Source organism: Vipera ursinii (assembly GCF_947247035.1).
Source record: "Vipera ursinii genome assembly, chromosome: 4".
Lineage (NCBI taxonomy): Eukaryota > Metazoa > Chordata > Lepidosauria > Squamata > Viperidae > Vipera > Vipera ursinii.
In genome coordinates this window covers 39,962,410-39,980,331 of record NC_139514.1, presented here as the reverse complement: position 1 = coordinate 39,980,331, position 17,922 = coordinate 39,962,410, and the positions used below count along the sequence as shown (strand labels likewise).

At 35.7% G+C, this 17,922-nt stretch overlaps 1 protein-coding gene across 4 annotated transcripts in view; it reads right to left on the bottom strand.

Annotated features, from left to right (window-relative positions):
• BCL9 (BCL9 transcription coactivator) overlaps positions 1–17,922 on the bottom strand; it is a 116,635-nt gene that overhangs the window by 29,473 nt on the left and 69,240 nt on the right. For 2 of the 4 annotated variants that reach the window (XM_083362273.1, XM_083362272.1), the window contains 3 exons: positions 11,113–11,196; positions 4,741–4,819; positions 886–1,182 (listed from right to left, as the gene is read on the bottom strand). In XM_083362273.1, coding sequence (XP_083218399.1) covers positions 886–938 — 53 coding nt within the window. In that variant the 5' untranslated portion in view covers positions 939–1,182; positions 4,741–4,819; positions 11,113–11,196. Of the gene's footprint in view, positions 1–885; positions 1,183–4,740; positions 4,820–6,027; positions 6,087–11,112; positions 11,197–17,922 lie in introns of those variants that run through there. The other 2 variants (XM_083362275.1, XM_083362274.1) reach the window with 2 other exon arrangements.

Sequence of the window (17,922 nt, the reverse complement as noted above, 5' to 3'; positions counted from 1 at the left end):
ACATTAATTATAAAATTTTGGTCTTAAATTACTTTTTAACTGATAGATGCAAATATATCACACAGTAATAATTAAAAGGTTGGGTCCAAATTTCTTACTTTATATACTCTGCATGGAACTAATGTATAAATTGTTTCAAAACTACACCCAATAGCCACTATATTTAATAGTTTTGCAGAGATAATATTCCAAATTGGGGAAAACTTCCCTGATAACAGAAATTAATCTGGAACATCATTTAAGTTCTCTTAAAATTTTAGTTTTCATACTTTTGGAATTATAAAATGCAGTCCACCACTGAATACAACATATCAATTAATTCTCAGATATGATGAAATTAGAATCAGGAATAAGACAGAGAAGGTTCTCTGCACTCACATCTACATGACTTTTCATTAAAAAAGATTGTTACTTTAGCAGAATAGGCATCATCTAACCAAATTACTTGTGGTTTACTATTCTTTTTAATAAATTTAGAATAAAGTTCAGCCGTGAACAGACTGTGCTTTTACAAATATCTATGAATATAAATATAAATGCTTCCTTGGAATTTATTCTGTCCTTCCACTCTCCCCAGCAGAGTGATTAGACCTATCACTTCTCCTAAAATGTACCTAGCAAAAATTATGCTAAGATTCTCAATGAAGACGAAAACAAAAATCAAGTATTAAGCCTGAATAACTTTCTCCAAGTGAAATTCAAAACAAAAGCAGAAAGCCCCGGAGAAGAAATGAACACAGATCTCACCATGTTCCATAGAGCTCAATAAAATTTAAGAGTACTCAGTAGATAAAACATACATCGAAATATTCAATAATCCATATTTATTTAGCAGTCATATAGCCATAACCATGTCCTATCTAAAGGTCAATGAATATTTCTTACCTCTGGGCATTTCCTGATGGGGAATTTCTCACTTTGGGGTTACTGGAATGCATTGACAGAAATCCTAAGCACACAATTACACACACTGACAGGCTCTTGTCAAGTCCTTCTGTTGCTTCTGGCTGTTGTGAAACACTTTCTGCCACGTGCTTTCTTCAGTGCCACCACTGGCCTACTTGTCTTTCTCCTCCGTGCTTCTCTTTTCTGCTGCACTGGACCTTTTCCTCTTGCAAATCCAGCATTCTCCAAATGAGTGACTCCTGCTTTTGTAAGGAAGTCTCTCATCTCCAGGGCAAGCTACGCAAACCAGTCAAAAGCAGACAAGAGTTAAAAAATAGTCTAGAACTATTTTGAGATCAATACATGGCCACTTCTCTTTCAAATGAAAGGGAGAAATGAAAGGTTTTAATCGGATCAAATATGATCACATATTCCGTCATGAAGTAGCATGCTCATATATTTAAAAGCAACCAAGAGGTGTGCCCTATCTAACAAAGAAGGAAGAGTTTCTCCGCAATCAAATGTAAGTTTTTTGGGGGAAAATGCATTATCTATACCGGGGGTAGGCAACCTTGGCTCTTTTATGACTCATGGACTTCAACGCCCAGAATTCCTGAGTCAGCATCAGACACTCTCTTGGTGTACTGGAACTACAATTTCTCAAAACCCAAACAAGCACATTCAGAGGACCTGGTGCCATGGCCAGTTCAGACTCAGTACTAACTGTGAGCAGCCAGTCCCAGCATTGCCAGACAAACTGCTACCTGAGCGGCTGCAGGCACAGGAGGCTACACCACTCACTAACCAGCTCCATTAGTCTCAGAAGGTGAGGCGTCTTGAGCAGGCAGCCTCTCTAAATACAAGTGTTGCTGTGCAAAGATGATGGCCCGTTTCTTCTGAAGAAAGGAACTTTGCCTTTCCAAATAAGCAACACCGGTTTTGTAAAAACAACAGTGAGCTCAAACTTCTCCATTGGCAATATTAACTCAGGCTCTGTGGCCTCTCAACTTGAAATTCTGCCATCATGATTCTGGAGCTGAACTGGCTGATGACTCTGCTACAACATTAGGACTCTTGGACTTGGCCCAATCACTCTTGTGCCTGCTGTTTTGGATTTGGACTCTCTCTCAAGGAGAGCTTGTTGGACTTCAGGCGACCTGATTTTTCCTGTGTGTGCGCGCGCGCACGCAAGCACATTTGCACACACGTCCTTTGTCACTTTGTTTACTTGAAAACCTCCTAGCAAAGTTTGCAATTCTCTGCATGTTTGTGAGCATGTGTCCTGAGACAGGACACGGGAGTTCCAACACATCTGGAAGACTGGTTTACAAGATTTAAAATTGGACCATATTACCTCAAAAGAGGTACTCATTACTTTAGAAAAACTTACATGGTAAAAGAGGAAGAGAAAGGGAGAACCTGTGTAGGGACACTTCCTAATTGCTTCTTAATAATCAAAACCAGCCTTAACCATAGTACTAATTTCTCTGTTATAGTTCCAAATGTGTACAGTTTTGACTGAAATTGCCAAGTTTAGAGTTGCAGCACCAAATTTTGTAAGCTAGCACAGAAATTTAGACACACTATGCATGATAATAATATTTGAGCAGATTTTGAGACAGATATTGCTACTGCATTATTGTCATTATAATTACTAAATAGATACTGGTGTTTGTCCCTTCAGATTACATACATACACACACACCTACACATCTCACATCTACACACATGATGATGATTTTGTGCCATCAAGTCACTTTCAACTTCATACATGATGATTGTCCCTAACTTGTTCTTTCAGGTCTCCCAACAGTGCATATTTGTACCCAATATAACATTAATTAAATATATGATTTAAGAAAAAAAAGTTTATTCCAATACCAATTTGGCATGTTTGTACATGCAATCAAGAATCACATATCTTAAATAATATTTAGGGAGGCATGATTCATTCTTATCAAAGTAACAACTTAAAACTTCTCTGTGAGAACATGCTAGATATAAATATTTGTTTCATGACCGTTAATCATTAATACTGAATTTTGTTATACTTTGTAACACTGTTGTTGTTGTTGTTGTTGTTATTATTACTACTATTACTACTACTACTACTACTACTACTACTACAAGGCAGCACAGAAACTTCATATCATGATTGTAGTAGTTCTCAGCACATTGTTCTTCCTTCTAATGCTTCCGAGTATCATTCTTCATAAACCTATCCCTTATCCCCTCCATATTAGACAAAGAATCATCATATAGAATGTAGGTAAAGCATTAGGATTCAGCTGTTGATTACAGTATGAGAAAAGAAATGTAAGTTAGGACCATTTATTTCTATTGTTTAAGACAGTACAAGATATGCAATCTCATTTTCGGTGTATAGAAATGCTTTAAATTAAATGACATACAGATAGCTAACACTTGCTTAACTACGGTCAGTGGGATTAGCAGCTAAGCAATCTGGTTGTAAAGCAGAAGTCACATGACCACATCAAGTTACAATGACAGTTGTGGCAATCCTACAGGTTTGTGATGGTCATTTGCTATCTCCTCCTACAGCTTTTCATTTGATTTTGCTTGTTGAAAGCCAACAGTGAAGATCGCAAATGACAATCAGAAGACCACAGGAATACTGCAAAGGCTACAAGTACGAGGGCCTATTGTAAAACTCCTTGTTTGCCACTATTGTAACTTCAAACAGTCACTGAACAAGTGGTTGTTCAATGAGGACTATTTCTTTTTCCAAGGCCAGATATGCTCTCACATTTCTTTCACTCAATATATTTGGCAAAATACATTAATATCCACCAATGTAAGGCATGAAAAGTCAGGTCCACCTATGAACGTTATTAACTGATTTGATTCTAAAAGCCTATGCCCAGGAATCTTCCCAACTAATGATCAGCACCTGGTTAGAGTTAGATAAGGATCAAGGCCATTCAAGGTTCTTAATTGGCTTATGGCTAGGTAACAAATCTAAACTAAGCCCTCTTTTAATTCCTCTCTCTGGCTTTGCCAGTCCTTCTCCTATAATTAATTAGACTAGTAAAGATTATTTAGAACACAAAGTATCAAGATTATCAAGTCAAAATGGGCATATACAGTTTTTTTCCCTGGATATGCTCTGCCCATATTTATTATATGCTTTGTTACATTGCCACTGGAATGTGTTATCACTCAGGAACAAGACAATCAAAAATCAAAAACAGGTTATAAAGATTATGATGCAGACAACAGTGACAATTATTAGAAATGCTAACCAAAGCATAATATAGGGCACCATTTCACATTTCAGTGGGTTTGGACGCTGAGCTTGTCGATCAGAAGGTCGGCAGTTTGGCGGGTCGAATCCCGAGTGCCGCGTAACAGAGTGAGCGCCTGTTACTCGTCCCAGCTTCTGCCAACCTAGCAATTCGAAAGCACGTAAAAATGCAAGTAGAAAAATAGGGACCACTACGGTGGGAAGGTAACAGCGTTCCGTGTGCCTTTGGCATCTAGTCATGCCGGCCACATGACCACGGAGACGTCCTGAGACAAGCGCTGGCTCTTCGGCTTTGAAACGGAGATGAGAACCGGCCCCTAGAGTCGGAAACGACTAGCACGCATGTGCGGGGGAACCTTTACCTTTACCTTTTACAGCTTTCCTACCTATAAAACTAAGTCCCTCTAATGTAATTGTTGTTGTATTCTGCGTAACTCCTAGAGACACTGGGCTGAAGTGACAATAAAAGTAAGAATTATATTCTTGTTCAATATTCTTCTACTTTAACACAATAAATATTTAAGTATACTAGTTGGACTTAGTGTTTCTGCCATTCTTTCAATCACTTCCCTTAGTTCAAAGAAGCTCACCAAAACTCCAGTGTCACGACATTGTGCTGATCAACCAGGAGAAGGGTTCAGAATCCCTCTGCATATATATAAAGATTCTCTGAAATGAGACAAAAAGAATACACAGTAAAAAATACACAGTAAAAAAATATCTTAACATAACCTTGGAAACAATGTAACAGGAAGATGCATTACTTGACAAATTATCCATCCTGCAATTAAAAAAACCCAAACAAACTTGTAGGCATGTTAAGAAAGAACAAAGAATACAGTTATCTTGTGTTCTAAAAACAAAACATCTCACTCAATTAAAAAAGGGAGGAATAAAAGAAAAAAAGCAATAATATAAAGGATCTTTTTGACACGCATACTGATTGGATTGAGAAACTTAACAAAATTAAATTAAAACTTAAAATATTAAATAGGGATGAACTCCAAATAATACACATTTGAAGACAAAACAATCACATTCCAAAAAGATAATTTGCGATAGCCAAACACACAAACCATCTTTATTTCAGCAACAAATATACACAGCACAATGCTAGACGGTCCTGATTCAAACACCAAGTAGAAATACAGAATGTGATTGAGATTTAGAAAACCAGAGTTGGGGACATATAAAATGTGAAAAGGAGGGGGGGGAGTGAATAGACAAATTGGTGAGACCAGTCTGTCCCGTTATCTTTATTATCTATGATGTCTTTTATCATCTCAGCTTGTTCTGGATTTTCCCCCCAAAAGACTGAATTACCAATACCCACTAATTTTACTTTCTAAAAATGCCTGTGTACCTGATGAAGAACCCATAAGCATTCTTGTAAATAAATTTAAAAGAATTATTCTAGAGATACTTTACAAAATGCCAGCTTTTCATTATATTTTTTTTAATTAAAAATGATATTATTAGAGCCCTATGGGACCTGGAACCTGACAAATACCACAACACTGAGAGATGGAGGTTATGTGATGATAAAAGTTAGTCTCCATCCCTTAGTGTTGTGACAATACCCGATATCCTTTCCATATGAAGATCTGAAAAGAGTTCTATAAGATCGTTCAGCTAAACGCATTTGCTGGATTTGTGAAATCACACATTTTTATTAGGTGGAACTCCTAAATATGGCTCTGTTGAAGCTATACAAATTGAACATGTTTAAATAACCTTTTCAATTTTTTACAATAAATGTATAAAAATGTGACAGTTGGCCACACAAAGGAGGGACACTGGGAATGTCAGGTCTTACAGGCTCACTAATATATCCCAAAATACTTTCTATATTTGCATCCACATGAATGCTTACTTACAAAATGGGATCGTGTCTTACCCATAGAAATCCCAAAGGATCATCAATTCTGGATTTAAGCTGATTACATAATAGACATTGAGATTTGTAAGATACTGTTTTGGTGGCTTTTCACAATCACAGAGTGGATCTGCCCATGAAAGCCATTCCATTAATGAAGCATATTAATATTGCTAGCAAGGAGAAAATTGCTACATTCTTATTTAAAGCACACTGCAGTTATTTTCTACTCAGTTGGTATGGTAAAACACAAAAAAAGCAAGCTAGATTGCAGCAGTATATTTTAGCTGATCATCAGCACAGACCTCAATTCAAAAAAAACTAAAACAACTAAGTATGAATAATAAAACGTTTTGCACTCGTGTATTCCAAACTTGAAAGTTATCTATTTTAAAATAACTTTTTTTTTAAAGATACAGACTTACATTCCCAGTTTCCCATGTGGCCCCTTGGGAAAATAAATTGGCCATCCCTGTTCTAAGGTAACGTTCTGCCTCCCCCTTCAACTCCTCCCAACTGCCTATTACACACACACACACACAGAGAGAGAGAGAGAGAGAGAGAGAGAGAGAGAGAGAGAGAGAGAGAGGGAGAGAGAGAGAGAGAGAGAGAGAGACCTCTGCTCTTTTGGCTGCCTTGCACTGCCTTGAGAGATAGCAAGCAACCCCAGAACTGTGCAGCTCTGAGGCTGCTTGCCACATTGTGCCCTGGTTCATGGACTGGTACCGGGCCACAGCATGCCAGCAAATTTTGATCAAGTTACCACTAAGCCACAATGGTTTTATTTATTTTTTCTGTGAAGTCCAAGTAGAGTGTTTTATAAACCACAGTTTGTTGCTTAGTAACTGTCTTATTAAAATAACAATGTGAGAACCTACTCAAATTATATCAAAATGAGAGATTCTGCAGAATAAAAAAGTGCCATTTTGAAACTGCAGAGTTTCCAAAGAGCTATGAAATAGATAACAACCGGGCATTTTAATTACCTAAACATTTTTGGGAGATTATCCCTAACAAACATGAGTCTTCCCCAAAAGTGAAACTGCCAGCAACTTTTGTAAAAAAAAAATATAACCATTTAATTCTGGAATTCTTGATTTTAAGAAAGTATAGTCGAATGTGCAACTTGGACTTCAATAATGCAAACTTTAATAGAGTAGTGGTAAGTAATTTTCCACGATGGAGAAGATAATGAAAAATGGAATTGAAGATGGGCAAGAGTTTTTAGAAAGACAGATACTAAAAGCACAACTACAAGCAATTTGATGAAGTAAAAATGTAAAATAGGGGGAAAATGCAATGAAACTGCACAAAATGCTTAGTGAAAATCTGAAAAACGAAAGGCACGCAAGAATTGGAAACGGAGACAAGTAGGGTTATGAAGTTTCATAGTCAAAAATACTTCAATATGTACACAGATATAAATATACATATAGCATAAAGTTCTTATATCTGTGATTGGATCTTGGGAAAATATGGAACTGCATTAAGGACTTGCCAGTACAGTAGGTGTTATTTGAAAGTCGTCATACATTTTGAAGCAACATTCTGCCTTTAAATCTGAAGTCACTAAAGTCAGAATATTTATTTGAGTGACCTTTGGCACCGTTTGCCTCCAAACCAATTCCAGACTCAGATCAATACAAAGATTAACCTAAAACTACAGCAATAATACTAGAAAGACAAAGACTATTTTTTATGAGTAAAAAGAATTTACAAAATATTTATTTTGTTCAAAATAAAAATAAAACTATCATAACATCAGCTTCCTGAGTGAAATAAAGAATACTTGAGGATAATAAATTCTGTTCCGATCATTAAAAAGGGGGAGAAAAGGAACTAGAGAGATAAATTTAGACCAATAACTGGAAGACATCTAAAGATCAGAGTAAGTCACCTTCAGGGAAAAAAACATTAAGATTCATTTATTATACTTGAACACTAGTAAAACTACCAATAGCATATAATGTTAAATAAATTAAATGAATTAGAGTATAAGATACTGCAGCAAATGCTAAAGGTACAATAAAAAGGTCAGAAACAAAAAATAATTAATCATAGTAATTAAAGATGACTTGCTGACCATTCAAGATCTCTTTGAAGGTGAAAAATTGAAATTAAAATAATTAAGATGTGAAAAGATATAAATTTACTATTATTCCAAATACTGTCTTATTGCAAAGCTTGCAAATGTACATGAAAATTTTTTTATTGTAATTTCAGTTATTCTCACTAGTCTCACCACAACATGATAATGCTAGAGATGCATTCAAGAGCTTCCCATACCAAACTAAGTTAGTATCAAAGACGAAGGACTTCACATTAGGGAACTGGTTTATGCAGCAATTATTTGGGAAGCTATAATTGAAACCCTACCGATATACCAATATAACCAATTCCCAGCTCACTAATTTACTTACTAACTTATTTGTTGTCGTTGTCTGGATTGTTGGGAATTGGATACACTTCATCAGCATGGCTGACAACAAAAAATAAGACAGAAGAACTGTCTTAGGGAATAGGGAACCAATTTTCATACAAAAATATGTTTAGATGCAACATATGTATCAGTTTTATTTTGTATGTCATTCATACAATGTACAGATATTGGAAAAGGAAAATGGGAGACCACTACAAAATTCACCCAAGCTATATATGAACAAGTGTTATTTGATAGAATTCCTATTTCCTATCTGGAGGGCCAAATTTTGAATTAATAATATATCAATACCAAAGATTAAATTACGGTAATACCAAAGATGAAAACACATAGAACTAATATCATGGGTGATATTAATAAGCAAAATATTTGCTAAAGAAAATATCTTTGACTATGTTTGGATTTTTAAATAAAATATTGAAACTCAGTTATGAAATGTGGTCAAATCATTAGAGATTTAATAATTTCTTTAGTGAAAAAATAGAACTTTTATTAATCAAGCAGTACTTTTGCAACCACAGATTGAGCCATGTGCACTTTTCACATTAACTTCTGCTACTGCCATCTAATCCTTAAATACATTTGCAGATATCTTTGAACAAGACTGTGTTTGGAAATACATAATTTTCAGGTTATAAGCCTGCCCTATTTAGAAACAAGTTTTTAAACAATAAGTTTCAGATAGAGATGGGGGAAATTATCATTTCAAGTCCCTTCTAATTAATTTATTGAGGGGAGAGTAGCTGCCTTTCAGTCCACAATCATGGTATTTTTCTGGCCTGAATTTAGGAGTGTTCTTGCCCTTCTTTTATCATTACCAAATTATAATTATCCTAATCCTAAATGTTTTCCAAAGTTTGTACAATAAAGAAGAGAAGTAGTGATATGAGTGGTGTATTCAGAAATATATAAATGGCATGAAATTTTATATACTTTTCCAGTCAAGAATTCTGGAGACTCTGACAATATCCATATGTATACTGAGAAACTTAATCTGGTGGGTGGGAAATTAGCTTTGAGGACTAGTGCAACAACTTCTAATACTCACTACATGCTGCGTGAATAACAGCTGAATGCAACATCACTTACTTCTAAGTTAAATGCTGTAGCATGCTTTACATGCAAATCAGAATGTCTGGCCACTACTGATCTGGAACCAATAGATTTCTTAGTCTATGAATTAATCCTAACTTGATCTGAAGCCATTTTAGTCTTTTAAATAATTGAAGATTGCCTTAATTCATGACTTTATTAAACTTTATTTCAGAACTTATGAAATGTTCACCATGAGAAATGGCTCGATTGAAATAGATAATACTTAGAATGAGTTACTGAAAGGTGTGACAGTATTTTGGGCTGGAGCACAAAACATTTTGAATTTGAAACATTTGAATTAAAATATCTCTCTTCAATGTTTGAAATGCTTCCTTCTGTTTGGATCTGAAATGTTCTGTGCTGTTCCAAACATTTCAGAAGTATCCTAAGCTAAAAACAATCCTCTTTCAAACTCCAAACATATTTCGAAGTCAAAACAGTGTTAAAACACTTCCAATACAATTAGAATAACCTGATTGAAACCAGAAATATTTTAAATTTGAAACATTTGATGCACTCTTGAGTATTCTTAGATATGTCATTTGGTATTAAAATAAGAAATATTGGAAGCATTGTTATGTACTTGTACCTAAATCACAATTTAAAAACTCTTTATCTCACACACACACACATACTTCTGTAGCAGAGATAACTACCTATATTGATATAGTGTTACAATTTTTTCATACTCTTAGAACAGGTCTTCAATCTTTTGGGCACCAGGGACCGGTTCTGTGGAGAGAGGTTTTTCCGCGGACCGGAGAGGGCGTGGTTTCATGTACTACCTGCATCCTGCGTTTGGAGCTTTGCTTGTTTGCGCAGACCGGTTTCTGGCATGCCATTGCCCGGTGCCGGTCCATGGACCAGGGGTTGGGGACCTCTGTCTTAGAACACCTTTTCCAAACACAGAAGGCTTAAAATGTGTGAGGATTGTAATTCTCAAAATTCTCAACCAGGCAGTAGTTTCCAAGTTATAATCCCAAAATAGCTGGTGGGTATCAAGTTAGAAAAATCTGCCTTACAATTTAAGACCATAAGGCAAACCCGTTTTATTATATCATTTCAAAAAACTGTTACACCAAACACAACACTGATAGTATAACCAATTACTTCTAAGACTTTCCAATCCTTCAGGTTAACAGAACTTTTACATCTTTTTCTTCTGTTTTACAATGTATTTCTGATACTTCTTATGTGTAATGCATGCTCTCCACCAGTGAACATAATACAACTCTGTTAACAAAAAGACCAACAAAACGCATAGTTCAACTATTTTTGATACTATCTAGGGATTTGCAAGCTATAATGGGTAAGGTATTAGACTAGGAATAGAGAGCAGCAGTTAAAAATCATTCAGTGATTCTGAGCCAATCACTCTCTGTCAACTCAAGCTATGTCACAAGATTATTGCCAAACGGAAAAACAGGGTGAGGAAAAGCTGCTTGAGCAACTAATGAAAGATAAACTATCAATCTAATATATAATATTGACATACTACTCATAGCGTTAACATGCTAATGAACAATATACTGGGGAAAAATGTGCTCTTACCATGATCAGAGTATTAGACAAGTTACAGCATCAGTTCTGGATTTCTTTGGATAGTTCATCTGACAAATTCCAGAATTCAGTAGTCTATGAGGAAAAAGATGGACCAATGTAGGGGGTTTTGATTGGTTTCTTGGTTGTTTACAAGTCTAGGAACAATGGATACAAAGTCTTCTAAAGCAGCACACTTTGCTTGTTGTTTTATGTTTTAAAAAGGTTTATTAAGATCAATTTGAACAGATTTAAGAAAAGTAATTTGGTTAGTTTTTCACGTGTATGAAAAGAAATGGATTTTTCCCTTCATAACAAATGTGAATAGTTAAAAACAGCATTTTTGATGTCAGAATCCATTTATCTTTCATTTCTAACTATCTCTTCTGTGCAAAACCCAAATCTCACCCTCCCCTGGATTCTGCCATGCCCAAGGAGGAGAGGGGAGTCTTATTGCTTTCACTTCTTGCCTTAAATGTAACCTTTTGTTTAGTCCCCCTGCCTGGAATCCATCACAATATAATCAATCGCTTTCTCACTAGGCATTCCCTCTCATCTTATGGGAAACCAGGAAACTATATGTATATTTCCAGACCTATTTTTAAGAGAAATTACTTTGAACGTAGTAAATTCTGAACAACTGAAGTTCAGAATGGAACTGGCATTGACTTCAGAGATAGGTAAAATATTCTAAAAATTTAACACATGTTGTAGAATAACAATATTCCCTTCTTAAAGACAATGAATTTGGTCAGACAGTAAATTAAGCAGTCAGAGGCTTAACTCCTTACTCAACCCTGAGTTCAACAGATGATAACATTTCCCAGGCTAATCTTCCTTAACACAATAAAAAAATGCAGTGAAAACATATTCAGATATTTATCCTTGAACTCTTTATAGTAGCACATAAACAGCATGACATAAATTAGCTGAGGGTGATAACATTTTGTCTAATCATGAATATTATTCATATTCCCCCTCATAGACACAGTACACTAGAGCTTTCAATGTGTCTTTTCTAATCCCAGGCATGAAGACATGCCATAATTCCATGCCCCAAAGTAACTTCAGTATTTCTCTTTTAAGTATATTTCTTATAAGGTCAATCTAACAATAATATTCACCGCCCTGAGTCCTTCGGGAAAAGGGCGGTATACAAATTAAATAAATAAATAAATAATATTTCACAAGAAAAGTGGGCAACCAATGCAACTGACACTGGAACTTTTGCAAATAAAAGATTATTGCTAATCCTTAATCTATCAAGGATTATGCATGACATACAATCTTGCTGACATATTTCAAAGTCATACAGGGAAGAAAGTAGACACCAAACACTTAGGCTTTACAGCAAATGCTTACTAAATGTATAAATATTAACATGTTTAAATCATAGTAAAACTGATGAACTATTTGCAGCAACGTTTATGGCATACAGCCAGACTATTTGATGGACCATCCATCTCCTGCTTGTTTGGTAAGATCAGAGAAAATTGGTACACTTTGGTCGCCCTGATCCAGCAAGACCATCTATCATGATCAGGAAATCTCCTTTCATTGTTGTGAGCACTTGCCACCTGAAATGATGTCTCCCGAATCCATTTAGCTCTTTATCTAATGGTGTTCAACAAGTCTTTAAAATCTGTTTTGTAGAGCCCTGGGTTGTTTTGTAGTTCATTCCTTAGCTTCTCTGTTCTCCTACTTTAAGGGTAAGCCACCCACAGTCATTCTGGAGTCAGGCAATTTATAAATAGAATAAACTTTCATTAATAATTGGACAAACATTCTAATAATTTAATCAGAAAATTCCTATGTGTGAATAAGTAAAATAACTACAAAAGTATGGATGCTTATGAACATTACTAGAGGCTACAACTCTACCTGAAAATCCAGAAGCCATCTTTAGTAGTAGTGTGGAATATTCAGATTCCTTTAAAAAAAAAAGAAGAGCAAGGTGCCTTGGATCCAGTTTGGAAATCATTTACTCTGTCACCTATTCCTTCAAGCAGTGTTTCTTCCCCCCCACCTCCACTCATAGACTTAGAAAAAATTTTGAGTTAAGGTATTGGCAATAGGATGTCACATAGCTACACCCTACTGCCATTTCATTTTTTTAAAAATCCCATTTATATCCCACCCTTCTCCGAAGACTCAGGGCGGCTTACAATCTAAAGCACAAATCAATGTGCTTAGCAATAGCCTTCATTCTATGTATATGCCTGCTTATTAGGGCTTTGGGGGCCCCCAAGCGGCATTATTACAAAGTCAGCTTATTGCCCCCAACAATCTGGGTCCTCATTTTACCTACCTCAGAAGGATGGAAGGCTGAGTCAACCTTGAGCCTGGTGGGACGCGAACCTGCACTAATTGCAGGCAGCTGGTGTTACTTAAGGAGGCATTAGCCCACTGAATCCAGAAAAAAAATATATGGCCAACAATGAGGAAAAAATACCCACACTGGATATAAAGTCTCCTTTCCCCACTTTGGATCCAACAGCTAATAAATTCAAACAAACAAATACTGCACACCACTTACACAGAATTGAATGTTAACATTAAATAATCTATTTTTTTCAGCAATGTTTCAGATTTCTCCAAGTACCTTACCGGCACTTTCAGGAAATATTAAAAAAGGTTCATCCACTAAGTCTAAATTCAGAAGACCAAGGAAATATGAAGATAGTTTCTACAGCATGGTACCAAGGTTAGCCATAATCTACGTAATTTTGTGAAAAGTGTAAGTTGTAGGATTTGAAGAGATTTTACTTGTTATACAAATGTAGTTTTAGCAAAGAATTTAGATTTTCATTGCCATTGCCACTGCCTTTATTCATATATAAACCATGTTTGATGAGAAAACTTTCTATATCATTTCTATATCATTCAGACCTCTCGTCATTGTTGTCAGTAATTCAGTCATGTCCAATCCTCAGCCACTCCATGGATAAACACTTTCCATGCCCCTCTGTCTCGCACTGCCTCCTTCAAATCTACTATGGTCATCCCCTGGTCAGACCTCTATATAAAATCAAATAGGTGGTCACCAGTTTTTGAAGGAGGTAACTCAGAATTATTCTGTGCCTTTTTCATCAGATTTTTAACTATCTTGACTTGTGTCAGCTTTTTTCCAGAAAGTGACCAAAGCAATAACATAGGTTGTCTATAAAAATCCTAAACATAAAGTGAAAGCCCATAGTATTAACAGTGTCTGTTTCCACTATAACTCAAAATAATTACTGAACTTTCTTCTCATTCAATGAAATATGACCTCTTACTCAGAAAGCTGATCTGAAAGCTCAGGACACAACCAAATTGCTGATGCTAAGCAGATTCTAGGTCTGGTCAGTTCTTCACAAAAGAAAGATAAGAGTAATTTATTATTGTTCCAGGTTTTCCTTATGAGTAACAAACATGTACAGGACCTCCACTGGTATTTTTTGTAAGAAAAAAATAACAGCATGCTTGCTGTGTGTGTAGCCCATGAAAATAATATTAAAAACTTGTATTGGATTAAGATTTTCAGGAAGGCTGCTTCGTTAATTGGAACCTGCCAATAAAAAGCTCTCTTCCAACAACTAGTCACTACCTCTTTGGTTTCAAATATGGCAGTTAAAGGGCTACAGATCTTCAGATGACAAGGATTACAAGATTATAACAGATATGAATGGTAGGACAACATATTTAAAATACAATGCACTGGGATTTTAGTAGTAACGTAAAACCATGTAGTTCAGAGTACAATGGTGTTAGACATGGAATCCTTTGTATATTTAGCTGAGCAATAAATAAAACAGCCAGGAGGTAGTTCATCAACATAATCCCTACTCCAGCAACAGGCAATCTAATGTTATCTAAATGTTTTCTCCTACAATACCTACAATTTCTTGTCACTAGCCATGCTGGCTAGGGCTGATATAATGAAGATCAGCCCATCAGGAGGTTATCTTTAATCTGTCCTTGGAAGAAAATTCTAGCTATGCAAGCTGTAATCACACAATATGCAAATTTGTGGTTGGCTAAAAAAATGTATTTGCCTATATTCACTAGTCTTAAGCTGTTGTTCATAGCCAGGTTCCCCCCAATAAGTCACAAACAAGCAAATCCTATTTACTCAGGATGTTGTGCAACTCTAAGCCCTTCAATGGAAGAAAATTTCTCAAATAAGTCACAGGGTGAAAAAAAAAGTGGTATCAAGTAATTCTGCTTCTTCATGAACTCAATCTTCTCTCAGTGATAAGTACCCAGCAATTCACAAACAGTTGGCTTCATTGAGTCATAATGGCAAAATTAACCGTAATGACTGTTTCATCCAGTACCTAGATTACAGACATTATATTGAAACTATCTTACCAATAAATATATAAGAACAGGAAATTGGAAATCAGTATTTTTTGTGAACTGGGGTGGCAGAAGGAGATAGGGCCTAGTCCTCCTTCCTTCTTATGCAATCTACCCATCTCATTCCATTCAAGTAATTGTAATTGTGATTCACAAATGAATTTGCTCTTTTATGAAACTAAATAAATCAGCTTTATTTTCCTCATTCAAATTATCCAACGTTCTCCAACTTCCTCTTCCTTTGAAGAAAAGGGAAGCACAGCCAATATTCATCTTTTCTCTCAAATATCCTGCAAATTATATATAAAGAGACTGATTATAGTCTCTTTAACATATTGTTAATATTCCATATGGCTTTTATGCTGAAACAATTGGTCTGCTAACTATCTGGAATAAAATTCTTGCAAAAGTTTGAGTTCAGCAGTTGCTATTATTGGATTTACTTCCATTTCTTAAGATAAGAGATAAGGATCACTCAGGGATTTACGAATTTACATAAGCTCAAGTGCTTTTTAGAAATTAACACCATGTTTTAAGATTCCAGTCTCCCATGCCTTGAAATTAATAAGATAAATACCATATTCTTCTGGCTGAAGAGCTGAAAAGAGAAAAGGTATCTCCATTGTTTTGTTTGTTTGTTTCTCAGATTTATGTGGCCACCCATATTAAACAACTCTGGGCAGCTCACAATAATAGTAAAATCAATAAATAAAACAAAGTTAAAGCAATAAAAGCAGTGAAACAATAAACCAAAACCCTTTGCAGTAATTGTTTCCGTTGGGATACACCCCAACAAGTTTGTCTGCTCTCATTCCATACTTGTTCCCTATACAATCCCAACACCTCAGTAAAAAGCTAGGTCTTGGGTCTTAACAGTTTTCCAAAAGGCTAGAAGTGGGTGCAGGTCAAATCACCAGTAGCAGGGTGTTACACAAGTTAAGGGGAAGCCACAGAAGACATGCTTCTGAGGTCCCACCACAGTAGATGACAAGATTCAAGGCAAGGGATCTGGAGCATGCCCACCTTATCTGATCTAGTGGAACAGACATATATTCTTAAGGTAGTCTAAATAACCAGGTCCTGTGCCATGTAAGACTTTAAATGTGATAACTAGCACTTTGAATCACAGCTGGAAGAAATCTAGAGCCAGTGCAATTTGTACAATAAAGGTTTAAATGAGTAAACCTATGGGCACCCATTACTCTGTGCATTATTGCATCCTGGACCTCTTGCAATTATCGATATGCCTCATAAATACTTTGACCACAGTGACATGTTTTTGCTTCAACTCCAATTTATAGTGATCCTACCTGTTCGAAAACTGGCCTTGCAAACAGTGGAAGGCCTTACATCAACTCAAATTCACAATGTAACACACTAATTGTCTCTTGTTTCTAGACATAAAGTGCCATAATTACCCTGATGGTTCTTCATAAATCTGTTTGGCAATCATCATCCTTTAATCTGTTTGCATAAAGTTTTCAATAATAATTGACAGTAGTTGCATACCGTATCCCTCATCTAGAGGATTATGTGTCTTAAATACAGGGGAGGTTCTTTTTAGTTGCAATTTCAACATTTTAGAATACTGGTCCTTTAGACCTCAGCTGACTTCCTCACTTAATTTTCAGCTTAATTACCACAATAGCCGTGTATCATTGTCAGTTTCCCCCACTCCATAAATATATACATGGTTTAGTGTTGCTGTTTTTGTTAATAACTGCCAATTTTATATTGTAACATTGCATAAATTTGTAATCTATCTCATAAGCCAACTGGCAAGCTTCTTCAGCTGAAAAGTAAGATATGAATTTTCTAAATTAATAAATGTTGCAGACCACAAAGTTAGTCCCTTCTTCAAGAGGGAGAAGTAAAGAGGTGACAATGAATTGTTCTTGCACTGCAGTTTCTAGAAATGCTTCCTTTCTCAGCTCCAGGGGGAACAAGGCATTTTAAACTTGCACTCAGTTTGAAGCATGTTGTCAAGATCCAAACTTGGTTTCTTCATGGTATATTAGGAACTGTATTTCAAAAAGTCATCAAAAATGAATTATGAAATCGAACTAAAAGTATATTACTACATATATGCCAAATCTCTCTACAAATCTAATGGTTTTCTAGTTTCAGTGTGTACAACTATTGCAGATGTTCCAATAAGTTGTACATTCCCACACTATAATTTGTCACAACTTCATTAAAGTGACCAAAATATGACCTGGGACCATCCTAATGCCTGATCCATGAATCAGCAGACTACATAAAAACAGACAATGAGTTTGTAAAATCTCCATTTGTAATTTTTGCTTCCCCATAAACTACCACAGCCAGGAGATACGAATTTGAGCAGTCCTTGTCAGGTCTACTTTCATAGTTTATCAGAATCTCTTTAGTCAACTGAGCAACTTTCTTAGACAAAATATCTCTACAGTGACTTCAGTTTTCATAAGCATAACATGTATAAAAATCTGTGTACTTAGTAGACTA